The sequence below is a fragment of the Gallus gallus genome, chromosome 7 (assembly GCF_016699485.2).
Source record: "Gallus gallus isolate bGalGal1 chromosome 7, bGalGal1.mat.broiler.GRCg7b, whole genome shotgun sequence".
Taxonomy (NCBI): Eukaryota; Metazoa; Chordata; class Aves; order Galliformes; family Phasianidae; genus Gallus; species Gallus gallus.
In genome coordinates this window covers 27,632,892-27,649,460 of record NC_052538.1, presented here as the reverse complement: position 1 = coordinate 27,649,460, position 16,569 = coordinate 27,632,892, and the positions used below count along the sequence as shown (strand labels likewise).

Below are 16,569 nucleotides of genomic sequence, written 5' to 3'. Positions count from 1 at the left end.
TGCACTTCAGAAGCAATTTTTGTGCAGATTAGCGTATAAATGAACTCAGGAAAACGGTGGCTCTCCGTGGACAGAACTCTGCTTCAGGAGGACCCTCTTGGTTAAACACCCTGCTTTACTGTTGGCATAGGATGTGTCTGTAGGCCTCTAGGTGATGCAACTCATGTGGTGCAGCTGATTCCCAACGCTGTGCCATGAGAGGTGCGAGCTGCGTGTGCCCGGCGGCTGCCATGCTGGGAAGGGCAGCAGGGTTCCACGAGTGGGGTGGGTGGTGGCAGAAATTAGCATCATCCAGCATTCCTGCAACTCCCATCATCTCCCAGCCCCGTGGACCTCAATGCACGTCCCTTCTTGCTGAACGACCTCCGTACTGCCACGCACAGCGGGGCTTAGTTTACCTCCAGCTGCCGCTCTGGTGTTCAGGTTACCTCTGTACACTCATGCTTCTTTAATGAAAACAAACCGCTTTGCACATGGCAGTGACTTGCTAACACTCACAGGAGCATATGTCAGCCTGCATTTTTGCACCGGGAGCATTGGCCCGTGCCATGGGAGGATCTGGCCCAGCCTGCTCACAGGTACCCGTAAATGTGTCCTCTTGGAAGGAGTTGCAGAAATTGCCCTCCCCATCCGGCTCCATCCTCCTGTCGGGGCACTTCTTTCCTCTTTGCCCCCAGCCCTCGCTGTTTCTGCAAACTGAAGGGTTAAGGTCAGGGTTGTGCTGGAAAATCATTGCCTCGCCTTATTACCGAGCCGTCTTGAAATAGCCTGAATTTGCTCGCTTTTGGAAGCAAACGGAGCTCTCCATCAGACGATCCGACTTTCAGGTAGCCGTGCGTGGAGCCGGGAGTTGGACTCGATGATCAGCCCATGGATCGGTCGATTCTCCACGGAGGGACGCGGGGTTCCGCAGCGGCTGCGGGCAGTGGAAGCGGGAGGCGGCCGCTCCCGTGCGGAACTGCAGCGCCACCGCCCCGTGCTGGCGGCCGTCCCTCCGGCACCGACATCCTACCTACCTGCACGCCGATCGCTGCTGCCTGACTCGGGTCGCCTTCAGAGGTAAAGAAGGGCGGGCTGAGGGTGTGCCCCGGCACACGTGGCGGCCTCCTGGCCTCCCCCTTCCGCGGGAGGAGGCGGTGCCGGGGACGGCTGCGGGCGGCAGGTGAGTGGTGGGGCCGGGGGGAGACACGGGAGCGAGGGTGGGAGGTACCGGGGGCTGGGTCTGCGCTACGGGTGGGGATTGGGAAGGGGGAAAAGAAAGAAAGAAAAAAAAAAGGCAAAAATGGGGGAAAAGGAAGCAAACGAGAGGTGGAGAAAGAAAGGAAAGAAAAAAAAGAAGGAAGAGAGGAAAAATAAAAGAAGGAAATAGGAAAAGGAAGCTGCAGCAGTGAGATGGGGACCGGGGCTGCTTCCCCAGCAGTGCTGAGCGATTGATCCCACCACATGCGGGGCCCTGTGGGTGTCCCGGCCCTCGCAGTGTGTGGGGCTGTGCTCACACTGTTTATGGCTGCTGGGATAAGCGAATAACAGGTGAACAGCCCTTAGGTTGGGAGCTCCCATGTCCAGCAGTGTTCTGCTGCCTTATTTCCTTTATGTTCCCGTCTCACTCAGGGCCCCGCAGTCAGGTGGGCTTTTTTTCACAGACTGCTTGGTGTCTTTAGTAGAAGCTTCGGGAGGAGTGACATCAATTAACTCCTGAATTAGAAAGGGTTCTGTCGTTCTGATTGCCACAGCTGTGTGCTTGCCTCTCTCTTGTAGTTTATGCCCTGCCTGCGTGTGGTGCTTGCCTCAGTTGCTCTATAGGCCTCTATTGGCTAAAGGAATGCATCCATTCAGGTGTGGAATGCATCCATCCAGGTGTGTGAGTAGCTGTATAATTAAATAACAGGAGAGGGGGTGAAGCTAGGAGAACACTGCCTGCATATGGATTTGGAGTCGTCTAACTCTGAGAAAAAGGAAGGGAACCCTCAGCTGCGTGGCGGTAGGTATCTAGGAGGGCAGTGGTTCCTACTGGGTCAACTCCAGGAATGAAGCCCCCAGAGAAGTGTTTGCGCCAGCTTTTCCCTTCTGGTAGGGTCATAGAATCATTAAGGTTGGAAATGACCTCTAAGATCATTGAGACCAACCATCAACCCATGCCCACTGTCCACCTCCCTCAGTGCCACGTCTCTGTGGTTCTTGAACGCTTCCAGGGACGGTGACTCCACCACCTGCCTGGGCAGCTGTGCCAGTGCTGTTCCATTCTTTCTGAGAAGAAATAGTTCCTGATGTGCAACGTGAATCCCCCCTCGGCTCAACTTAAGGCCATTATCTCTTGCCCTATGGCTTCTACCAGGAAGAAGAGACCAACTCCCACCTCACCACAACCTTTCCTTACCATCCTTGCACTGCACTGGAAGAGAGGGGGGTGGCAGGGCCCTCTCTCAGGCAGAGAATATAGAGGCAGGGCTCTAGTCTGCAAAACAGAGCAGCGGAGGGGAAGGTAATAAGTGCTGTGCAACTGTTAGTGGTGCTGGGACGTGCTCTGTCTGTCTCATGTCATAACAGCACGGGAGAATGGAATAGAATGAGCAGGCGCCAGATTTAAAGCCAAGTGAAAGGAAATACTTCTCCCAGACAGCACATAAGGAAGCTGTGAAGCTAGTGCTGCAGGATGCTGGGGTTGCCAGGAGCAAGAAAGGACTGAGCAAAGCCCACCAAGGGCTGTTAAGTGTTAGAGTTGAGAGTGCATTGTGGTGGTGTTGCGCTCTGTGGTTCAGCATCGGCCGCCGGCTCTGGTTGGTTAACAGCCTCACGCTTCTGCAGGCTGAGAAACAGCAGCAATGCTTTTCTGTCTGTCCTCCTTCCACAGGAAGTGCAATAAGACCATGAACCTACAGCGGGGGATCGGGCGCTGCAGGAACTTGACAGAGGAGAATAGCTGACGTGCTGGGCTCAGACCCACCAGCCGCAGGGCAGAGACAGTATAAAGGGCACGATGAACATCCCGCATGGTGCCAGAGGTGAGGGCCATGTGCAGGAGCTGTTCCACGAGGAGGCCCAGCAGGTACGTGGGAGCCAGCTCCCCTTGCAGCCCAGCTGCACGTCCCCTGAGGTTTCAGCTGTTGGCTTCAGCAGCTCTGAAATTTGTAAGTGTCCTTTATCTCCTCTAGAAACTCACTATTCTCATCCCTAATCTATTGGCTTTGTGTGATGACAGAGCTGTTTGAACCTATTCTTCCAGCCCCAGCCTACCCAACCTGGTTTGTCTTCCACTCCAAGAGATGCTGCAGTGAGCCTGTTCTTCTTGATGGGGACCTCAGAGCTCACTCAGTTCCAACCCTATGCCATGGGCTGTTTGCCACCTACTAGGTCAGATTGTCCAAAGCCCTATCCAACCTGTCCTCCCAAAACACAGCACTTCCAAAGTTGGAGCTAAGTCACATCTTAGCACTCATTGGTGGCATGTGGCTGTAATGGTCATTGACCTTCACACCACTTCTGCAGCCTGCCTGTAGACTGTAAGGCTTTGCTTTCTCGCAGGGATCCCAAACACAGAGCAGGCCCTGGTGGAAGATCCAGCTGTTTGTGTGGGAGCCGGTGCTTTTCGGGACATGGGATGGCGTCTTCACCTCCTGCATGATCAACATTTTTGGAGTGGTTCTTTTCCTGAGGACGGGATGGCTTGTGGTGAGTAAGGGCTGATTCGGTTGAACACGGGAATGGGAATAGATCATTTTCTCCTCGCTTCTCTACTCCATCAGAACCTGAGTGTTCTTGGTTTTGTGATGCTCAGAGGCAGTGAGTTGGTGAAGTCCTCTGGTATTTTTTAGCTTTTTAGAAGGTTCCACGAAAGTGGAAAGTGGTATTTTTAAGTGTTCCCATTTTAGCTTTCAGAATAGGAAAAGCAGCACCACAACCTCTAGCCTAGACAGTAAACAGGGACATCCTGATGTCGCGCTGTTGAGGCAGAATTGCTTCTCAGGCAAAGCACATTACTGTAGGTAGAGCTAATTTAACATCTTGCAGTTGGAGCCTGCCTCTTCTCTCTTGTGCTGCAGTGTGGGACTGTTCCTGCTGCAATTTGTTGTGCTGTCCCTTAAAATTTCCCCTCAGTAAAAGGAAGGCACCTACAGGGAATAGTGAAATTTGAGCTTCGGGCTCAGTCTGTATCGCAAACACAAGTTCCTGTCACAGGCACAGTGGACATCTTCCAAAAGGAGTGGGAAGAAACTTGCGCTCTATATTGAACACTGCTTCACTGAAGGCATCTAGAGGGAAAATTGAGACCCATAGTGAAGAAAGAGCTACAGAATCAGGTGAATCCGTATGGCAGCTGAGATGTGGTGGGGCTGTTCCTTTGCTGACAGCAGGGTGCAAACCCCAGCCCTACATTCCACTGATCCCTGGTAGGTCAGTGCAGGGGTGCTGTGCTCTTCCAGCTGAAACATGGCCATGCATTTTAGTCAGAGCTGCAGGCTGAAGAAGCCGGGATGATTCTCCTACCTTCACTTTCCCTCTTGATCTGATTTCCTTCGTGGCTCCTCTGAAAGCAAATTACTGCTGGAACGAGCACAAATAAAAATAAAGTAAGTAAATAAAAACTGGAACAGCTGGAAGACAGAGTGAAAGGGAAGGGAGGAGAAGTCAGGGCTGGCAGAGCACACGTGGCAGAGGATGTACATACGTGGATCCATGTGCTGTCAGGCTTTTGCTGTAAACTTCCAGGGCTGGGGTTGTTAACACCTGCAGTTGCAGGGGACCTCAGTCTTCCACATGTGTTCAGTAACTGCTGCACCACTGCACTGCCCACTTACACTCCATCCTTCCAGCATGCATGCATAAATAATCAGGGCTTTTGCCTCCCAGTTCTGCCTTCCTCCCACTGGTGATCTGTAGGAAGGAGTTAGGTCTCTCCTGGCCCTGATGTTAAACCCTTATTCTGCCTAAACCCCCGTGTTGCCCATTAACAAGCTGCTGCGCTTGCCCAGTGCCTCAGCCAGGATGTGGAAAAGCCCAAGGCCATGTGTATGTTTGCATGTGTGTGCTTTTTTTTTCTTTTTAACTGAAGCGTGTCGTATTTAGTAACCCTTTTAACCTTAGGGTAAGCTATGGAGGAAAAGGAACAATTGTCCTTTTAAAGGAGTGTTGGGTCGTATTGGGCTGTGGGGCTGACCCTGCCAGCAGCTGCATTTGTAACAAGTCTTGGCTCTGTTCCCCACTGACCAGATAAAGCCCTGTCAAAGGCCGCGGGATGCTGAACCAAAATAGGATTTTATGATGATAGTAACATCCTGGATATGTTTCTGTTGTTTTGCAAAAAGCAGGGAAAAAAAAAAAGAGATCTGGGATTTCAACCAGCCCCAAGGATGAGAAGCAGTGCTGGTAATAAACAAACCCATATCAAGGCTAGCATGACCTCAGAAACTACCGGAGTGGGAGGAGAGGGAGCGAGGCTAGAGAGGAGCGATGGGACAGGGCCTGAAATACGAGTCGAGGCAGAGGAAGGGAGGCCAGACGTGAACTGGGCACTGGGAGAGGCTTCTGATGATGCAGTTGGGCTGTCTGTGTGCTGGACTAAGCGATTTGTCAGCAGGGGAAGGTGGGCTGGAGCACGGAGCAGAACTTTTGGAAAATAAATTACAGCCGCGAGAGAGAGGTTTGGAAGGTCCTGAGTGCAGAAGAAGCGCTTGAATTTGCATGGAGGAACTGAATGCCTTCTCCTTTGGCTCTGTGGAAGGCGTGCTTTCACTGCACATAGGAAGCGCAGCCACAAACGGGGTGCCCCAAACAATGCACCCCGCACCGCACACAGGCGTTGCTGCTCGCCCGACACCTTTGGCTGCAGCCACTGCTCCCTGATGCTTCCTCTGCCCAGAGCAGGAAGGAAGTTTTTATCAGCAGGGCGAAATCCTCCGCACAAAATGCGTGTGAGGAAACTGAGTGTGAGAGCCACCTGCTACTTTGCATACGTCGGGCAGATAAAGCCCCGCGTGCGGTGGCCTATGAGCACATTATTTATCTTCCAGGCAGTGTTTCCCTGGGGGTTTTGTTCTTTGTTATCATTTGGGAGGATTAGAGCTTTTAAAGGTAAACGTTGTGATAAATTAAAACTCCGGTGTGATGCTTTCAATACATCACTTGTCACAAATCCCAAACGTTTGGTTTTGAAACTACTTTTTGTTCCGAAAGTGCTCTGCTTGTTTGTTTTTGGTTAATATGTCATTCTCAAACATAATGAAAGATGGCAATGGCAGCAACCCCCTCCCCGTGGTCGTTGAGTCATTGTTTGACATCATCCTTTCTCAGCCAGAGGCCGGAATCAATGATTCACGCGGGAGCCCAGTGGTGGAGCAGAGCCTTATCGTGGAAGGGTCTGTCCAGCCACAGGACGAGGCAGCTCTCCTTCAAAGGGCATCGATAGCATCTGTGAATTCAGCAATCAGTTACATTAATTATGTAATTAAGGTGTGTGTTGAGGTTTTGTTCTTCCTTTTCATCTGTAATGGCTCCATAGCCATTGATCACGAGTAACTAGAAGCGGCTGGGTCCTTTTTCTGTCTCAACCGATTTTTCTTGTGTGAGTTGGTTTTTGTTATTGTTTTCTCGTTGCAGGGAAACACTGGTGTTGTGATGGGCATGTTTCTGGTGTCCTTTGTGGTCCTGGTTGCTCTGGTGACGGTCCTATCTGGAATTGGGGTCTGTGAGAAGTGCAGCATTGGAAGTGGAGGCGTCTACTCCATGATCTCTACCGTCCTTGGAGGTCAAGTCGGGGGGACCATTGGGCTCCTTTATATTTTTGGCCAGGTAATGAGAAACATGAAAAGATAATTAAAAAGAAAAATTAGAAACTTATCGGTCTTTCTAAATGAATCTGTCAGAGCAGGCCAGGTGGCACTTGGCATGGTTAAAATGGCAGAGGAGTTGGGTTTTGTGCAGAACATCCCTTCCATTCCCAAAGTGCCAAGACATTCCCTTGGTGCCAAGACATGCCTTTCCCTTAGGGACACATAAATCCAACTGAAAGGCAGTGGCCAGGGAGGCCACCTAAAGCGAAGAGCGCTCTGGGCTGCCATGTTGGCCTTGTTGTGCTCACTGTGCCCTTGGGGATGTGGGGATACATGTGGACTGGGCAAGCCTTGACTGCTTCTCCAAATGGGGCAGAAGTGGAGCTGGTGTATGATGGGAGCTGGGCAGAGGTAAGGGCACAGCTAAGTGGTGTCTTGAGAAGAGAGTCACAACTTCTGTGTTTTCTGAATGGCCCTGAGGAGCCGTGGTGGCGGAGCACTGAAGTGTATGTGTAGTAAACAGAAAGAGTGGAAAGTGATCTATTAACTCTGTGGTAACTTAACCCCCTCCCCCTGTAAAGATGTCACAAACAGTCTAAAGTGAGGTGAGCGGGGAAGAATTTTTATTGAAGTTTGTTTTTAAATGACTGACTTGCAGCAATCTCTGAAAACCCTTAAAAAACACAAACCAAAAAGAATCCCCTCTTCTCCTTTCACTGCAGATTAAAAGCAAGTGTCCATAAAATACAAATTGAATGCAGTTATAAGCCAAGATATGGAAATGGGCCACACATGAGAATCCTTCCTGTAATATTTTCCACTCCTGCTCTCCGAGAGGACCCTGTCTGGGAAAGCAATCAGGTTGCAGCCTCTCCCAGGGGTTGTAAAACCTGGCCTCTGGCAGCCCCATCCCATAGCGAGGTGTCCAGCACGCATGGGGGCTGTGGGGTGGGAATTGGCAGCTTGAGGAGAAATGCTTTGCATGCTCCCGAAAGCTGATGTGTTTCCCTTCTCTTTGGCTGTGCTCAGTGGGCTTTTTCTGCCTTTTTCTGCACCAGCTGTGAGCTGCATCTCTGCTGCAAGCTGCACGCTGAGAGCTGTAACTGGTCAGAAGCGGTGCAGGAATGGGTACGTGGTCCTGCTGCCTTCAGCAGTGAGAGATTGCTCAGCATCCTAGGGCATGCTGCAGAGATGGGCTGGGACCCAGTGTGGAGTCCTCTCGTGATGATCTGGAGAAAATGCTTCATCACAGGATCGTAAAGATTGGAAAAGACCACTAAGGTCATCAAGTTCAATCCCAACCCATTCCCACCATGCCCACTAACCATGTGTCTCAGTGCCACATCTCCATGGCTCTTAAACACCTCCAGGGACGGTGACTCCACCTCCTCCCTGGGCAGCCCATTCCAATGCATCGCCACTGTTTCTGAGGATAAACTTTTCCTAACATTCAACCTGAATCTCCCCTAATCAAGTCTGGCATGCCTATACCAGGTCCTCCAGAGACCAGCGTGTTCTTGGTCATGGCAGTTTGGGCTGTAGGGCTGGGGTTTGGTGCTCTTCTAAGCAGTCTCCTTTTCTGGAGTGGCTCACAGTAAGAACTGTTCAAAGAAAGGAATGTTTTATGGCCCTAAAATAGCCTTTGCTGAAAGCAAAGGTAAAGGTAGCACTTGTCTGGCTGTTTCAAATCATTATGTTCTTCACCCAGCAAAGCATGTGTCTTGCAAAGGTTCTTAAGGAACTGATTTCTGCAAGCATTCAGCCTAGAAATTCTGTTCTGATTTCAAGATATGTAGTTCAAGCCCCAAGAAGGAACCCGTTGTTGCAGGGCCACTGGCGTGGTTGCTTGTAACTGTGCAAGGTGGAGTGGGAACTTCTCAGGCACCTGACCCCTGATCTGCTGGAGATGTCATGTTTTATTGAAGGGAAGGCTTCAAGGATGTTTGAGGTGTTGAAGCTCTCTCCTGCTCTTCGGATCCTTTCTGAGTGTCCACCTAACAGCCCTTACTGGTGCTGATGTGCAGCTGCGTACCCTGGCTTGGTTTGTCAGGTATGCTGTGTGCTGAAAGGGAGTGTGCTGAAATGCCTGTCCTGGAATCCTCTGGAATTGGGATTGCTGCCCCATAGGGTGATCTGAGGGCTGAACCTGCAGCTGTTTTCTTGCACTGCGGATGTCCCATCCTATGGACTGCTGGCCACCCAGAAAGAGTAAAGGAAATAAACAGCTTACCCAAGTGCTTGGGGAGCACGGGCTGCACAACATGCACTCCTCAAATGTGCAGGCTCCCTTCCAGGAACCAGACAGGGAGCCGGTGAAGCATCAGACTTTACATCCAAGCTAAATACAGAGTTAAAAGTAAACCCTAGGAAGCAGGGAGGGGGGAAGCATGTGACTGCTCTTCAGGCAGGTGTTTGACTAGGAGCCTTTCTTTCAGAGAAATAGAAGCTAAAAAGGTTGACTCATCCTCTTCTTCCTTGGGTAAGCCGGAGTGGTTTCGTTTGGAATGCTAATTGGGGGTACGTCTTAAAGCCAGTGGAAAGTTGCTGGTTGCTACTGTGTTTACCCAGGCAGTACATACAGTGCCCTACCCGCACTGCCCTGACAGTGTCCTCTGTTGTGGCAGTAAGGTTCAGTGCCTGCAGGCCAGAGTCACCTTAAACACTGCAGCGTGGCAACAAATCTCTGGCTGAGCCCTGCTGCGGGCACTGCACCCACGGGATGCTCACAGACCTCTGTCCTTCAGTGTGTTGCAGGTGCCATGTACATCACCGGCTTTGCAGAGTCCATTGCGGATGTACTGAACCTCAGCAACATCTGGGCAGTGCGGGGCATTTCCCTGGCAGTGCTACTGGGGCTGCTTGGGATCAACCTGGCAGGAGTGAAGTGGATCATCCGCCTCCAGCTCCTGCTGCTCTTCCTGCTGGCTGTCTCGACGCTGGACTTTGTCATCGGGTCCTTTTCACACCTCGATCCAGGTAAAGCTGATGGTCCTGAGCACTGGGGAGACGGGCGTTGGTTCTTTTGGGGTTTTCTGCATAGGCATCTTTGTGAAGGTTACACATCCAGGCAGAGGTAGAGCTCAGGGCTATCAGATGTGGCTCTTCTTAGGAACAGGACCTCTTAGAGCAGATTGCCCAGGACCATTACACAGCTTTGTATGGAGGAGTTTTTTCTCTGGAGGCCTGGGACGTAAGCCCTGGCAGTGTGGTGTGCAGCCAACACTAGCTCTGGGCTGCCCAGCTAAGGAAGCACCACTGAATTCCTTGCCCAGGGCCGAGGCTTAGTGGTATGGAGAAGGGAGTTGTTGGGGTTTCAAAGAGTATTCTCTATTATCTTTCCCCAGCCTGACAGAAGTCTGCTGTGGGGTCCCCAGCATGAGGCGGGCAGTGGGGGCAGCTGGGCATGGGCAAGGCAGAGGGCTGGAGTTCCCTGAGCCCACTTCCCCTCTCTGTGTCCTCATCCCTAGAAGTGCTGGCTGGGAGCCCACGGCAGGCTATGAGAAGCTCATGAGCCCTGCAGCAGTCACTAAGTGTAATTAGCTGAGTAAACAGAAGGTGTCACCTTTTTCTTGAGTTCTGCTGCATCCAAAAGCATCTTAAGGGGGGGAAAGTTCAAGAAACCTGTTAAAGCAGCTCGTGGAAAGGCATCTGCGTTTCATATTTAGCATGTGGAGTAGTTGGCGTGTCTTGCAGGGAAAGCAGCTAGCCTGCTCCAAGCAGCTGCTGTGCGTGGAAGTCCTTTTCTAAAGGAAACCATGAGGGTTTGCATTCCCTTCGTGCTCAGGGGGGAGCTTTGTACAGGCCCAGAGATGTATAAGGAAAGAGAATGGGGTGTTTTTTTTTGTTAGCTTTCGTGTTTTGTTTTGTTTTTTAATTCAGCTTCTGTTTGAGAGGACGGTCAGAGCTTGGGCTGGGTGCTGCATTTCCCCAGCAGGCCTCTGTGTGGTGCGTCAGCACTAACAGTGAGCGTGGCCTCTGTGGGCCCGGGCCTCTGCTGTGCACCAGTTAGCAGAACGCCTTTCCCACCCGTGCTGGGAGGGGTGTGAGCAGGTCTGGGAAGATGCTGAAGATCTGTGCCGCCGCCAAGCACTGTCTGCTTGGGTTTAAGTAACCTCCATGAGTGTGCCTGTCCATCCCAAAGGCCTGGCGCCCGAGCCCGTGTGTGGTTGCGCTGGGTGGGGGCCCCTCGCTCGTCCCCCCCCCGTTTCTCAACCTCACACCCAGGCGTGCACAACACGGGATGTGGGCCAAGCTCTCACTCCCTTCCTGTGGTTAGCCTTTATTTTTAGTCGGAGGACAGGCCCTATTTAGACAAAAGGGGTTCTCAGCAGGACTTCCCGCTGCTTTCTCCTTTCCCTCACCGTGGCTCGTCCTGCTGTGGGGAGCACTCAGGGCCCTGGTCCCTTCTCCAGATGTGGCTGTCTCTGTGGAGGCTGCAGGGTTCGGCCTCAGAGTAGAGCCAGGAATCACGAGAGGCACTGCATGGAGGAGAAGCTGTAAAGAGCAAGGGCAGGAAAAGCGAGTGTTTGTGTATTTAGGTGCATGGGGAAGCAAACAAGCAAACAATAAAGAAAGGTGAGAATCGCCGTCGCTCAGAAGCAGACTTGCCTCGCCCAGGCACCACCTGGCTGCAGCGTCCCTCCTCCTTAGCCCCAGACATTGGCATGGTCCCAGGACCCAGAGCCTCCTTTGGGGGCCGTGGAATTATAGATTTCCCCATTGGACCCAGCCAGTGCTTCCCCAGTGATGGGCCCTGATCCCAGGTCACCGTGAGGTGGTAAGGAGAGGGGCTCCTATGCCAACCCAGGCTCAGGGTCACCTCCAGAAACAGTCACCCCCTCTGTCTCTTCATGGCTTTCTCTTCTTGCCAAACCTAATGCAGGTGAATTGAGAGCAGCAGACAGATTCAGCTATGCTGCCAAATAACGTGTTGCAGGCAGAACAGCAGTGCTGGGGTTTCTTGGCTTGCATAAATTCTGTAGGTCCGTGCTTCAAAACCAGTCTGCTTTGCTTCAGGGGGGAGCAGTGAACATAAAAGAGAGGATGCTGTCTGTCCACAACCGACTCCTCAGAACATCGTGTGAAGCTTTTTGGCCTCTTCACGTACTGAACATTAGAGTCATGGAAAAAGAAGATAAGACCGCTGTTAGTGCCCACACTTTTATTTTCCTAGCATATCTCTGCTAATTTTTGTGTAGGGTGACTCCCAAATACTCCCTTCAACTAGGCGCCTGCTTTCCTGTTTTGGCAGTTGCTCACAGGTACCCTGCTACAGCCCAGCGGCTCTGTGAGAGCAAACGGGGAGGGGTGGGGTTATTCGGGGGGAGTTGTGGTGTCAATTGGGCCGTGCTTTGTTTTGCTGGTGAGATGAAAGGAGCCTCAGTACAAGCAAGAGTGCCCCCAACAACAGCCTCTTTAGTGTTCTTAGAAGAGGGGAAAAAATTAAAAATAAGGATTCTGTTGGCAGGATGTTAGATAATGGGAGGGTGGGGGTCTGGCTGAGTGAGCAAGGCCTGAGGATTGCTTGGGCTGGGGCTCCCCTCCTGCAGCTTGTCCAGGAGTTGAGCCTCTCCTGGTGGAGCCCAGACAGTCAGTCCCTCATTGTGCTGGGGCTGCTGGGAGGCTTTGGAGCCCTCTGAGGCCCTGAGCATAACCCCCGCTTGCATCCAACCCCCTGCAGCCCCTGGGCGTGCTGCTGCCAGAGAGCTTCTGGTTGGGATTATTCTCCACGCAAACCACATCCTTCGTGCCACCCGCTTCTGTTGTAGCTTTCCGACAGTATTCTCATGGAGCTCAGAAAAAAGCTTTATCCTCACTTCTTCCTCTAAGGATGAGCCTTGCGAAGGATTTCTCCTCCTCTGGTGTCCCGTGGCTGCCTGGGAGAGCCGATGCTCTCCGCTCTCCCCTCTGCCAGGGGAGGGGACCGGAGGGGACGTTTGCATGGGGCTGCTGTAGCAGAAAGGGAACCTGCAGCTGTTAAAATGACGTGTTTGTAAACATGCCGGTGCTGTAAAGATCCCTAAAGCAGTGCTTTGGAGACTTTGGTGGATTGAATCAATTAAATGTATTCACATATATTTAACGTGGAAATGATCAAAGCTTCCTAATCAGAGGCTTTTGCTTGGCCTGGGCTATTCTCTATTGTATTTTTGGGCACGAGGGGTGTGCCCCAGTTTTCTAAGAGAGGGTGCAGGAAGGATGTGTGTGTCAGAAGATGATCTGCAGCTAATCCCAGAGGCTTTATCCAGGCTGATTGCTGACTTCCTGGCTTGAAACACATCTGGAAACTGGCATCATATTCCAAGCAGGAATCACGGAGTGAGTGGCAGCAGAAAATCCCGCTTTGCTACTGAGCAAGGTAGAGCTGGTGGTGAATAAAAGCAGGAGGCTGCTAATGCGATCTTTATTTATTAAAAAACATGCCATTGCATTCCCCAGGTTTTTCCAATTATAGCACATTGAATCGGAGTGACATCACCTTTGAGCAGGGGCCAGCCTATTCAACAGTCTGGCGAAGAAATTTATTAACTGGTTACCTGCCAATTGTCTGGGCTAGGAGCTGCGGCACAGATGTGTTTTGAAAAGTGATAACATTGTTAGGGGGGCTTGTTTAGGTACGGACAGGAAAGCTACATCAGTCTCTCTAAGTAGGTATTTAAGGCAATTTGGTTTAAATAATAATGATAATAATAATAATAAATGTAGCTTGACCTGTCAGTTTTCTGCATGGTGTGTTTCCACTGTGTCCCCAGCAGCCAGCAGCATCTCCCGCAGTGGTGGTAAGGAGGGGATGAGAGCTGAGGGTCCTGCAGGATGCTGCTTTTCCCTTTCTTATGGCTTTACTTCAGAATCTGCAGCCACCTGGACTGCTGTTCTCTTGCCCTGTCCCTGCTGGCCGGGCCTCAAGCAGCCTGGCTGGAAAGCAGGTTATAAGGGGATTCAGTGCTCCAGTGGCAGCTATCCCTAGGCTGTCCCCTGATTCCTGCTGCCGAAGTTTTGGGTCTCCCATGGACTTGGGAACCTGCTGATATCATTTTTTTCTGTATTGAACATCGCCGAACACCTGTGTTGCTCCCCTTGAGTTTCATCCATACAGGAGCAAATGTCATCCTTAGAGTGTGTAGTGTAGTGGATGATCCTAATGTTGGTTGATACCCTAAAGCATGCCACTGCCCTCAGAGGCAGGCTGGGAGACAGGGCTGGCTTGGGTCCATCCCTGGAGCAGCAGAGGGTTTGCTTTTATCTTATAGGTTTTAGTTTTTAACTCATTTAATAGCGGCAGCAGTAGGAATTAGGCTATTGGTTCAGCCTGTGATAGCACTGGTGTGATAAACACTGCTGCTGTAGCCTCCTGCTGCAGGATAGGAGATAACCCTCATGATTTATCAAGGGGATTTTCTACATGGTTCGTTTAACCTTTACTTCCTTCGCCGTTTCCCTATGAGGCACTGCTAAGCTCATCTCCATCGAGCTTGCAACTAAACCCTAAACCACCTCAGTGGCTTCATTGGTGGATGCTCTTGCTGCCCATGCTGCCTGTTGGTGGATCCCCAAACTGGGCAGGGAGCCGGCTTGGCTGCAGCATGCTGCCCTGGTGTTGTCCCTTGTTAGACATTGCTTTCCCATGGGCTTTCTCCTATAAAACCTCTGGGCTCTCTGTTTTAGCAGCCTCTTGTTTAATGCTAGGGACCTCACAAGATGGTCTGGATGTGTAACATCCCATAATCCCTCCATCTCTCCCCGTCACTGTGTTTAAACTAGACAGCTTTATTTAATTGCATTGATTTTTTGTGTGTGTGTGTGCCACTACATGATTCTTTTCTAATGATGGAGATTTTGTGCCTCCTTGTATTCCCTCCCTGCAGTGTTTAATTCCTGTCACAGTTCAGCTGTGCCCTGAATCAGCTTTCCTTATTAAGGGGTTTAACTTAAAAAGATGATTTCTGGATATTGGATTCTTTCTGCAGCCACTTCGCTTCTAATTTGCATTCCTGTCCTGGGCTGCAGAGGAAACTTTGTGCAGGATATGGGTTCTTATCTACTGCTCATCGTCTTCCCTGCTGGCTTCTGTTAACAGTTCGTGGCCTTTTTTGGCTGTAGGTGAGAGATTTCAGACCAGTTGTATGTGCAAGGACCTGCTGGTTCTCCCCGGTTTGCTTTTCTATCAAAGAAAAAACGTGTTCATTGAAAAATATGGGTTTCATAGGGAAAACATATTCTCCCATTTAAACTGAATTCAGTGGATGGTTACAAACGACAACAAAAAATGCTTTAAGGTGACAGTGTCTTGCTCAGCCTCTCCAAAATCAAACACTGTTTGATCACAGTTCTGAAGCTGGGCTCTGAGCTGTAGCTGTGTGAATTCTATCAAGGATAATGAAAACCTGCCCGAAATAAAATAAAATAAGAAAAAAAAATCAAACTATCAGTTTGAGTACAGAATCAAAAAAAAAAATCAACAAATGGAATAGTTCTCTTTTAAATAGCATTGTCATCTAGATAATAATATATCTGTAACTTGGGAGCATGGGATGCTCTAGTCATGAGTATAGCACGAGAGTGTGCAGATCACGGCAGGATCTGGTTGGTTTTGTTCTGCTGTGGCCAACTACTGTCTCTGGGAAGGTGGGGATTCATGGAATCATAGAATGGCTTGGGTTGGAAAGGACCTCAAAAGCCATCTGATTCCAACCCCGCTGCCATGGGCAGGGCTGCCAACCATTAAATCAGGCACTGGATTCAATTGACGTGGGTTGGGCTTTGTCCCTGGCAGCAGCCAGCGCTGCTCTGAGCGAGGAACGGGGTCACTCCAGCTAGCCCAGAGGATGTGTGTCATCGCCTCTGCAGCTCCGGTGCCGTTCGTTTTCCTCCAATTGTGCCTCGGCTCAGCCCAAATTCTGGTTTCTTAAAGCTGGGATTTTTCATCTGAGAAGTTCTGCAGAGCCACCCACAACAGGGGCTCTGGGTATGGCTTCCAAGAAATACCGCTCCAAATAAAGTATCCCATTTATGCAAAATATTTTCCTAGAAAAAGGTGAAGCAAGGGACGTTTTACTTCTTGTACTCCTTATAATGAGCGAAACCATTTCCTCTGGCAGGTTTGAATAGTGCTGAACAAGCCAGGTTGCGGATACCACATCAAGACGTAAAATAGTCATGGAAGTATTTTATATATTATGGCAAGGCTGACGCTTAGCATTAAGTAATATAAAACATAAGTGGACTTTATAAATACCCATGTTAAAATCTTCTCCTTTTTCCTTTTTTTTCCTCCTAACCAAGATTTCAGATTTTCTACCTGCAGCGAATGTTTCTTGTTGGTTTTTTTTTAGCCTTTTTGCAAAAAACAGTTAAAAACCACCAACCTGCGCAGCCAGCATAGATGCCCAATGACTGTACCAGCTCCTCCCACAGGCTCATGTCGTTGGTTTTCCATGTCTCCGTGCCCCAGGAGCCAGTTGGGGATGAAGCAGGTGGGTGCTGGTCCCTGGGACACTGCAGCAGGAGTGGGGCAGGAACGACTGTTCCCTCCACAGGGATCCTGCCTGGCTGCAAGAGGGGATGGTGTCCCAAGGATGAACGCTGCTCCATCAGCACAAACATCAGGGACTGATTTAAGCAGCTCCATTTGTTTGTTATGGCTTCTGTGTTGTTTTGAGCTGCTGGCTGGTACCTGCTGTTGCAGACCTGTTGAACTCTGGGGGGAGGAGGATGCCCATGACCTGATAGCTCTTGTGGCCAGGATGTCCCAAGGTCCCTGTGACATGAGGAGACGAGAGGTGGCACCCCTGGAATGCATTTA

The 16,569-nt window shown here is 50.6% G+C and overlaps 1 protein-coding gene across 5 annotated transcripts in view; it reads left to right on the top strand.

Moving 5' to 3' along the window:
• Positions 1-1,123: 1,123 nt before the first annotated feature.
• SLC12A8 (solute carrier family 12 member 8) overlaps positions 1,124-16,569 on the top strand; it is a 43,630-nt gene continuing 28,184 nt past the window's right edge. For 2 of the 5 annotated variants that reach the window (XM_004942953.5, XM_004942951.5), the window contains exons 1-6: positions 1,124-1,162; positions 2,852-3,046; positions 3,523-3,669; positions 6,289-6,447; positions 6,595-6,786; positions 9,512-9,743. In XM_004942953.5, coding sequence (XP_004943010.2) covers positions 2,978-3,046; positions 3,523-3,669; positions 6,289-6,447; positions 6,595-6,786; positions 9,512-9,743 — 799 coding nt within the window. In that variant the 5' untranslated portion in view covers positions 1,124-1,162; positions 2,852-2,977. Of the gene's footprint in view, positions 1,163-1,345; positions 1,982-2,851; positions 3,047-3,522; positions 3,670-6,288; positions 6,448-6,594; positions 6,787-9,511; positions 9,744-16,569 lie in introns of those variants that run through there. The other 3 variants (XM_046943761.1, XM_003641624.6, XM_025152699.3) reach the window with 2 other exon arrangements.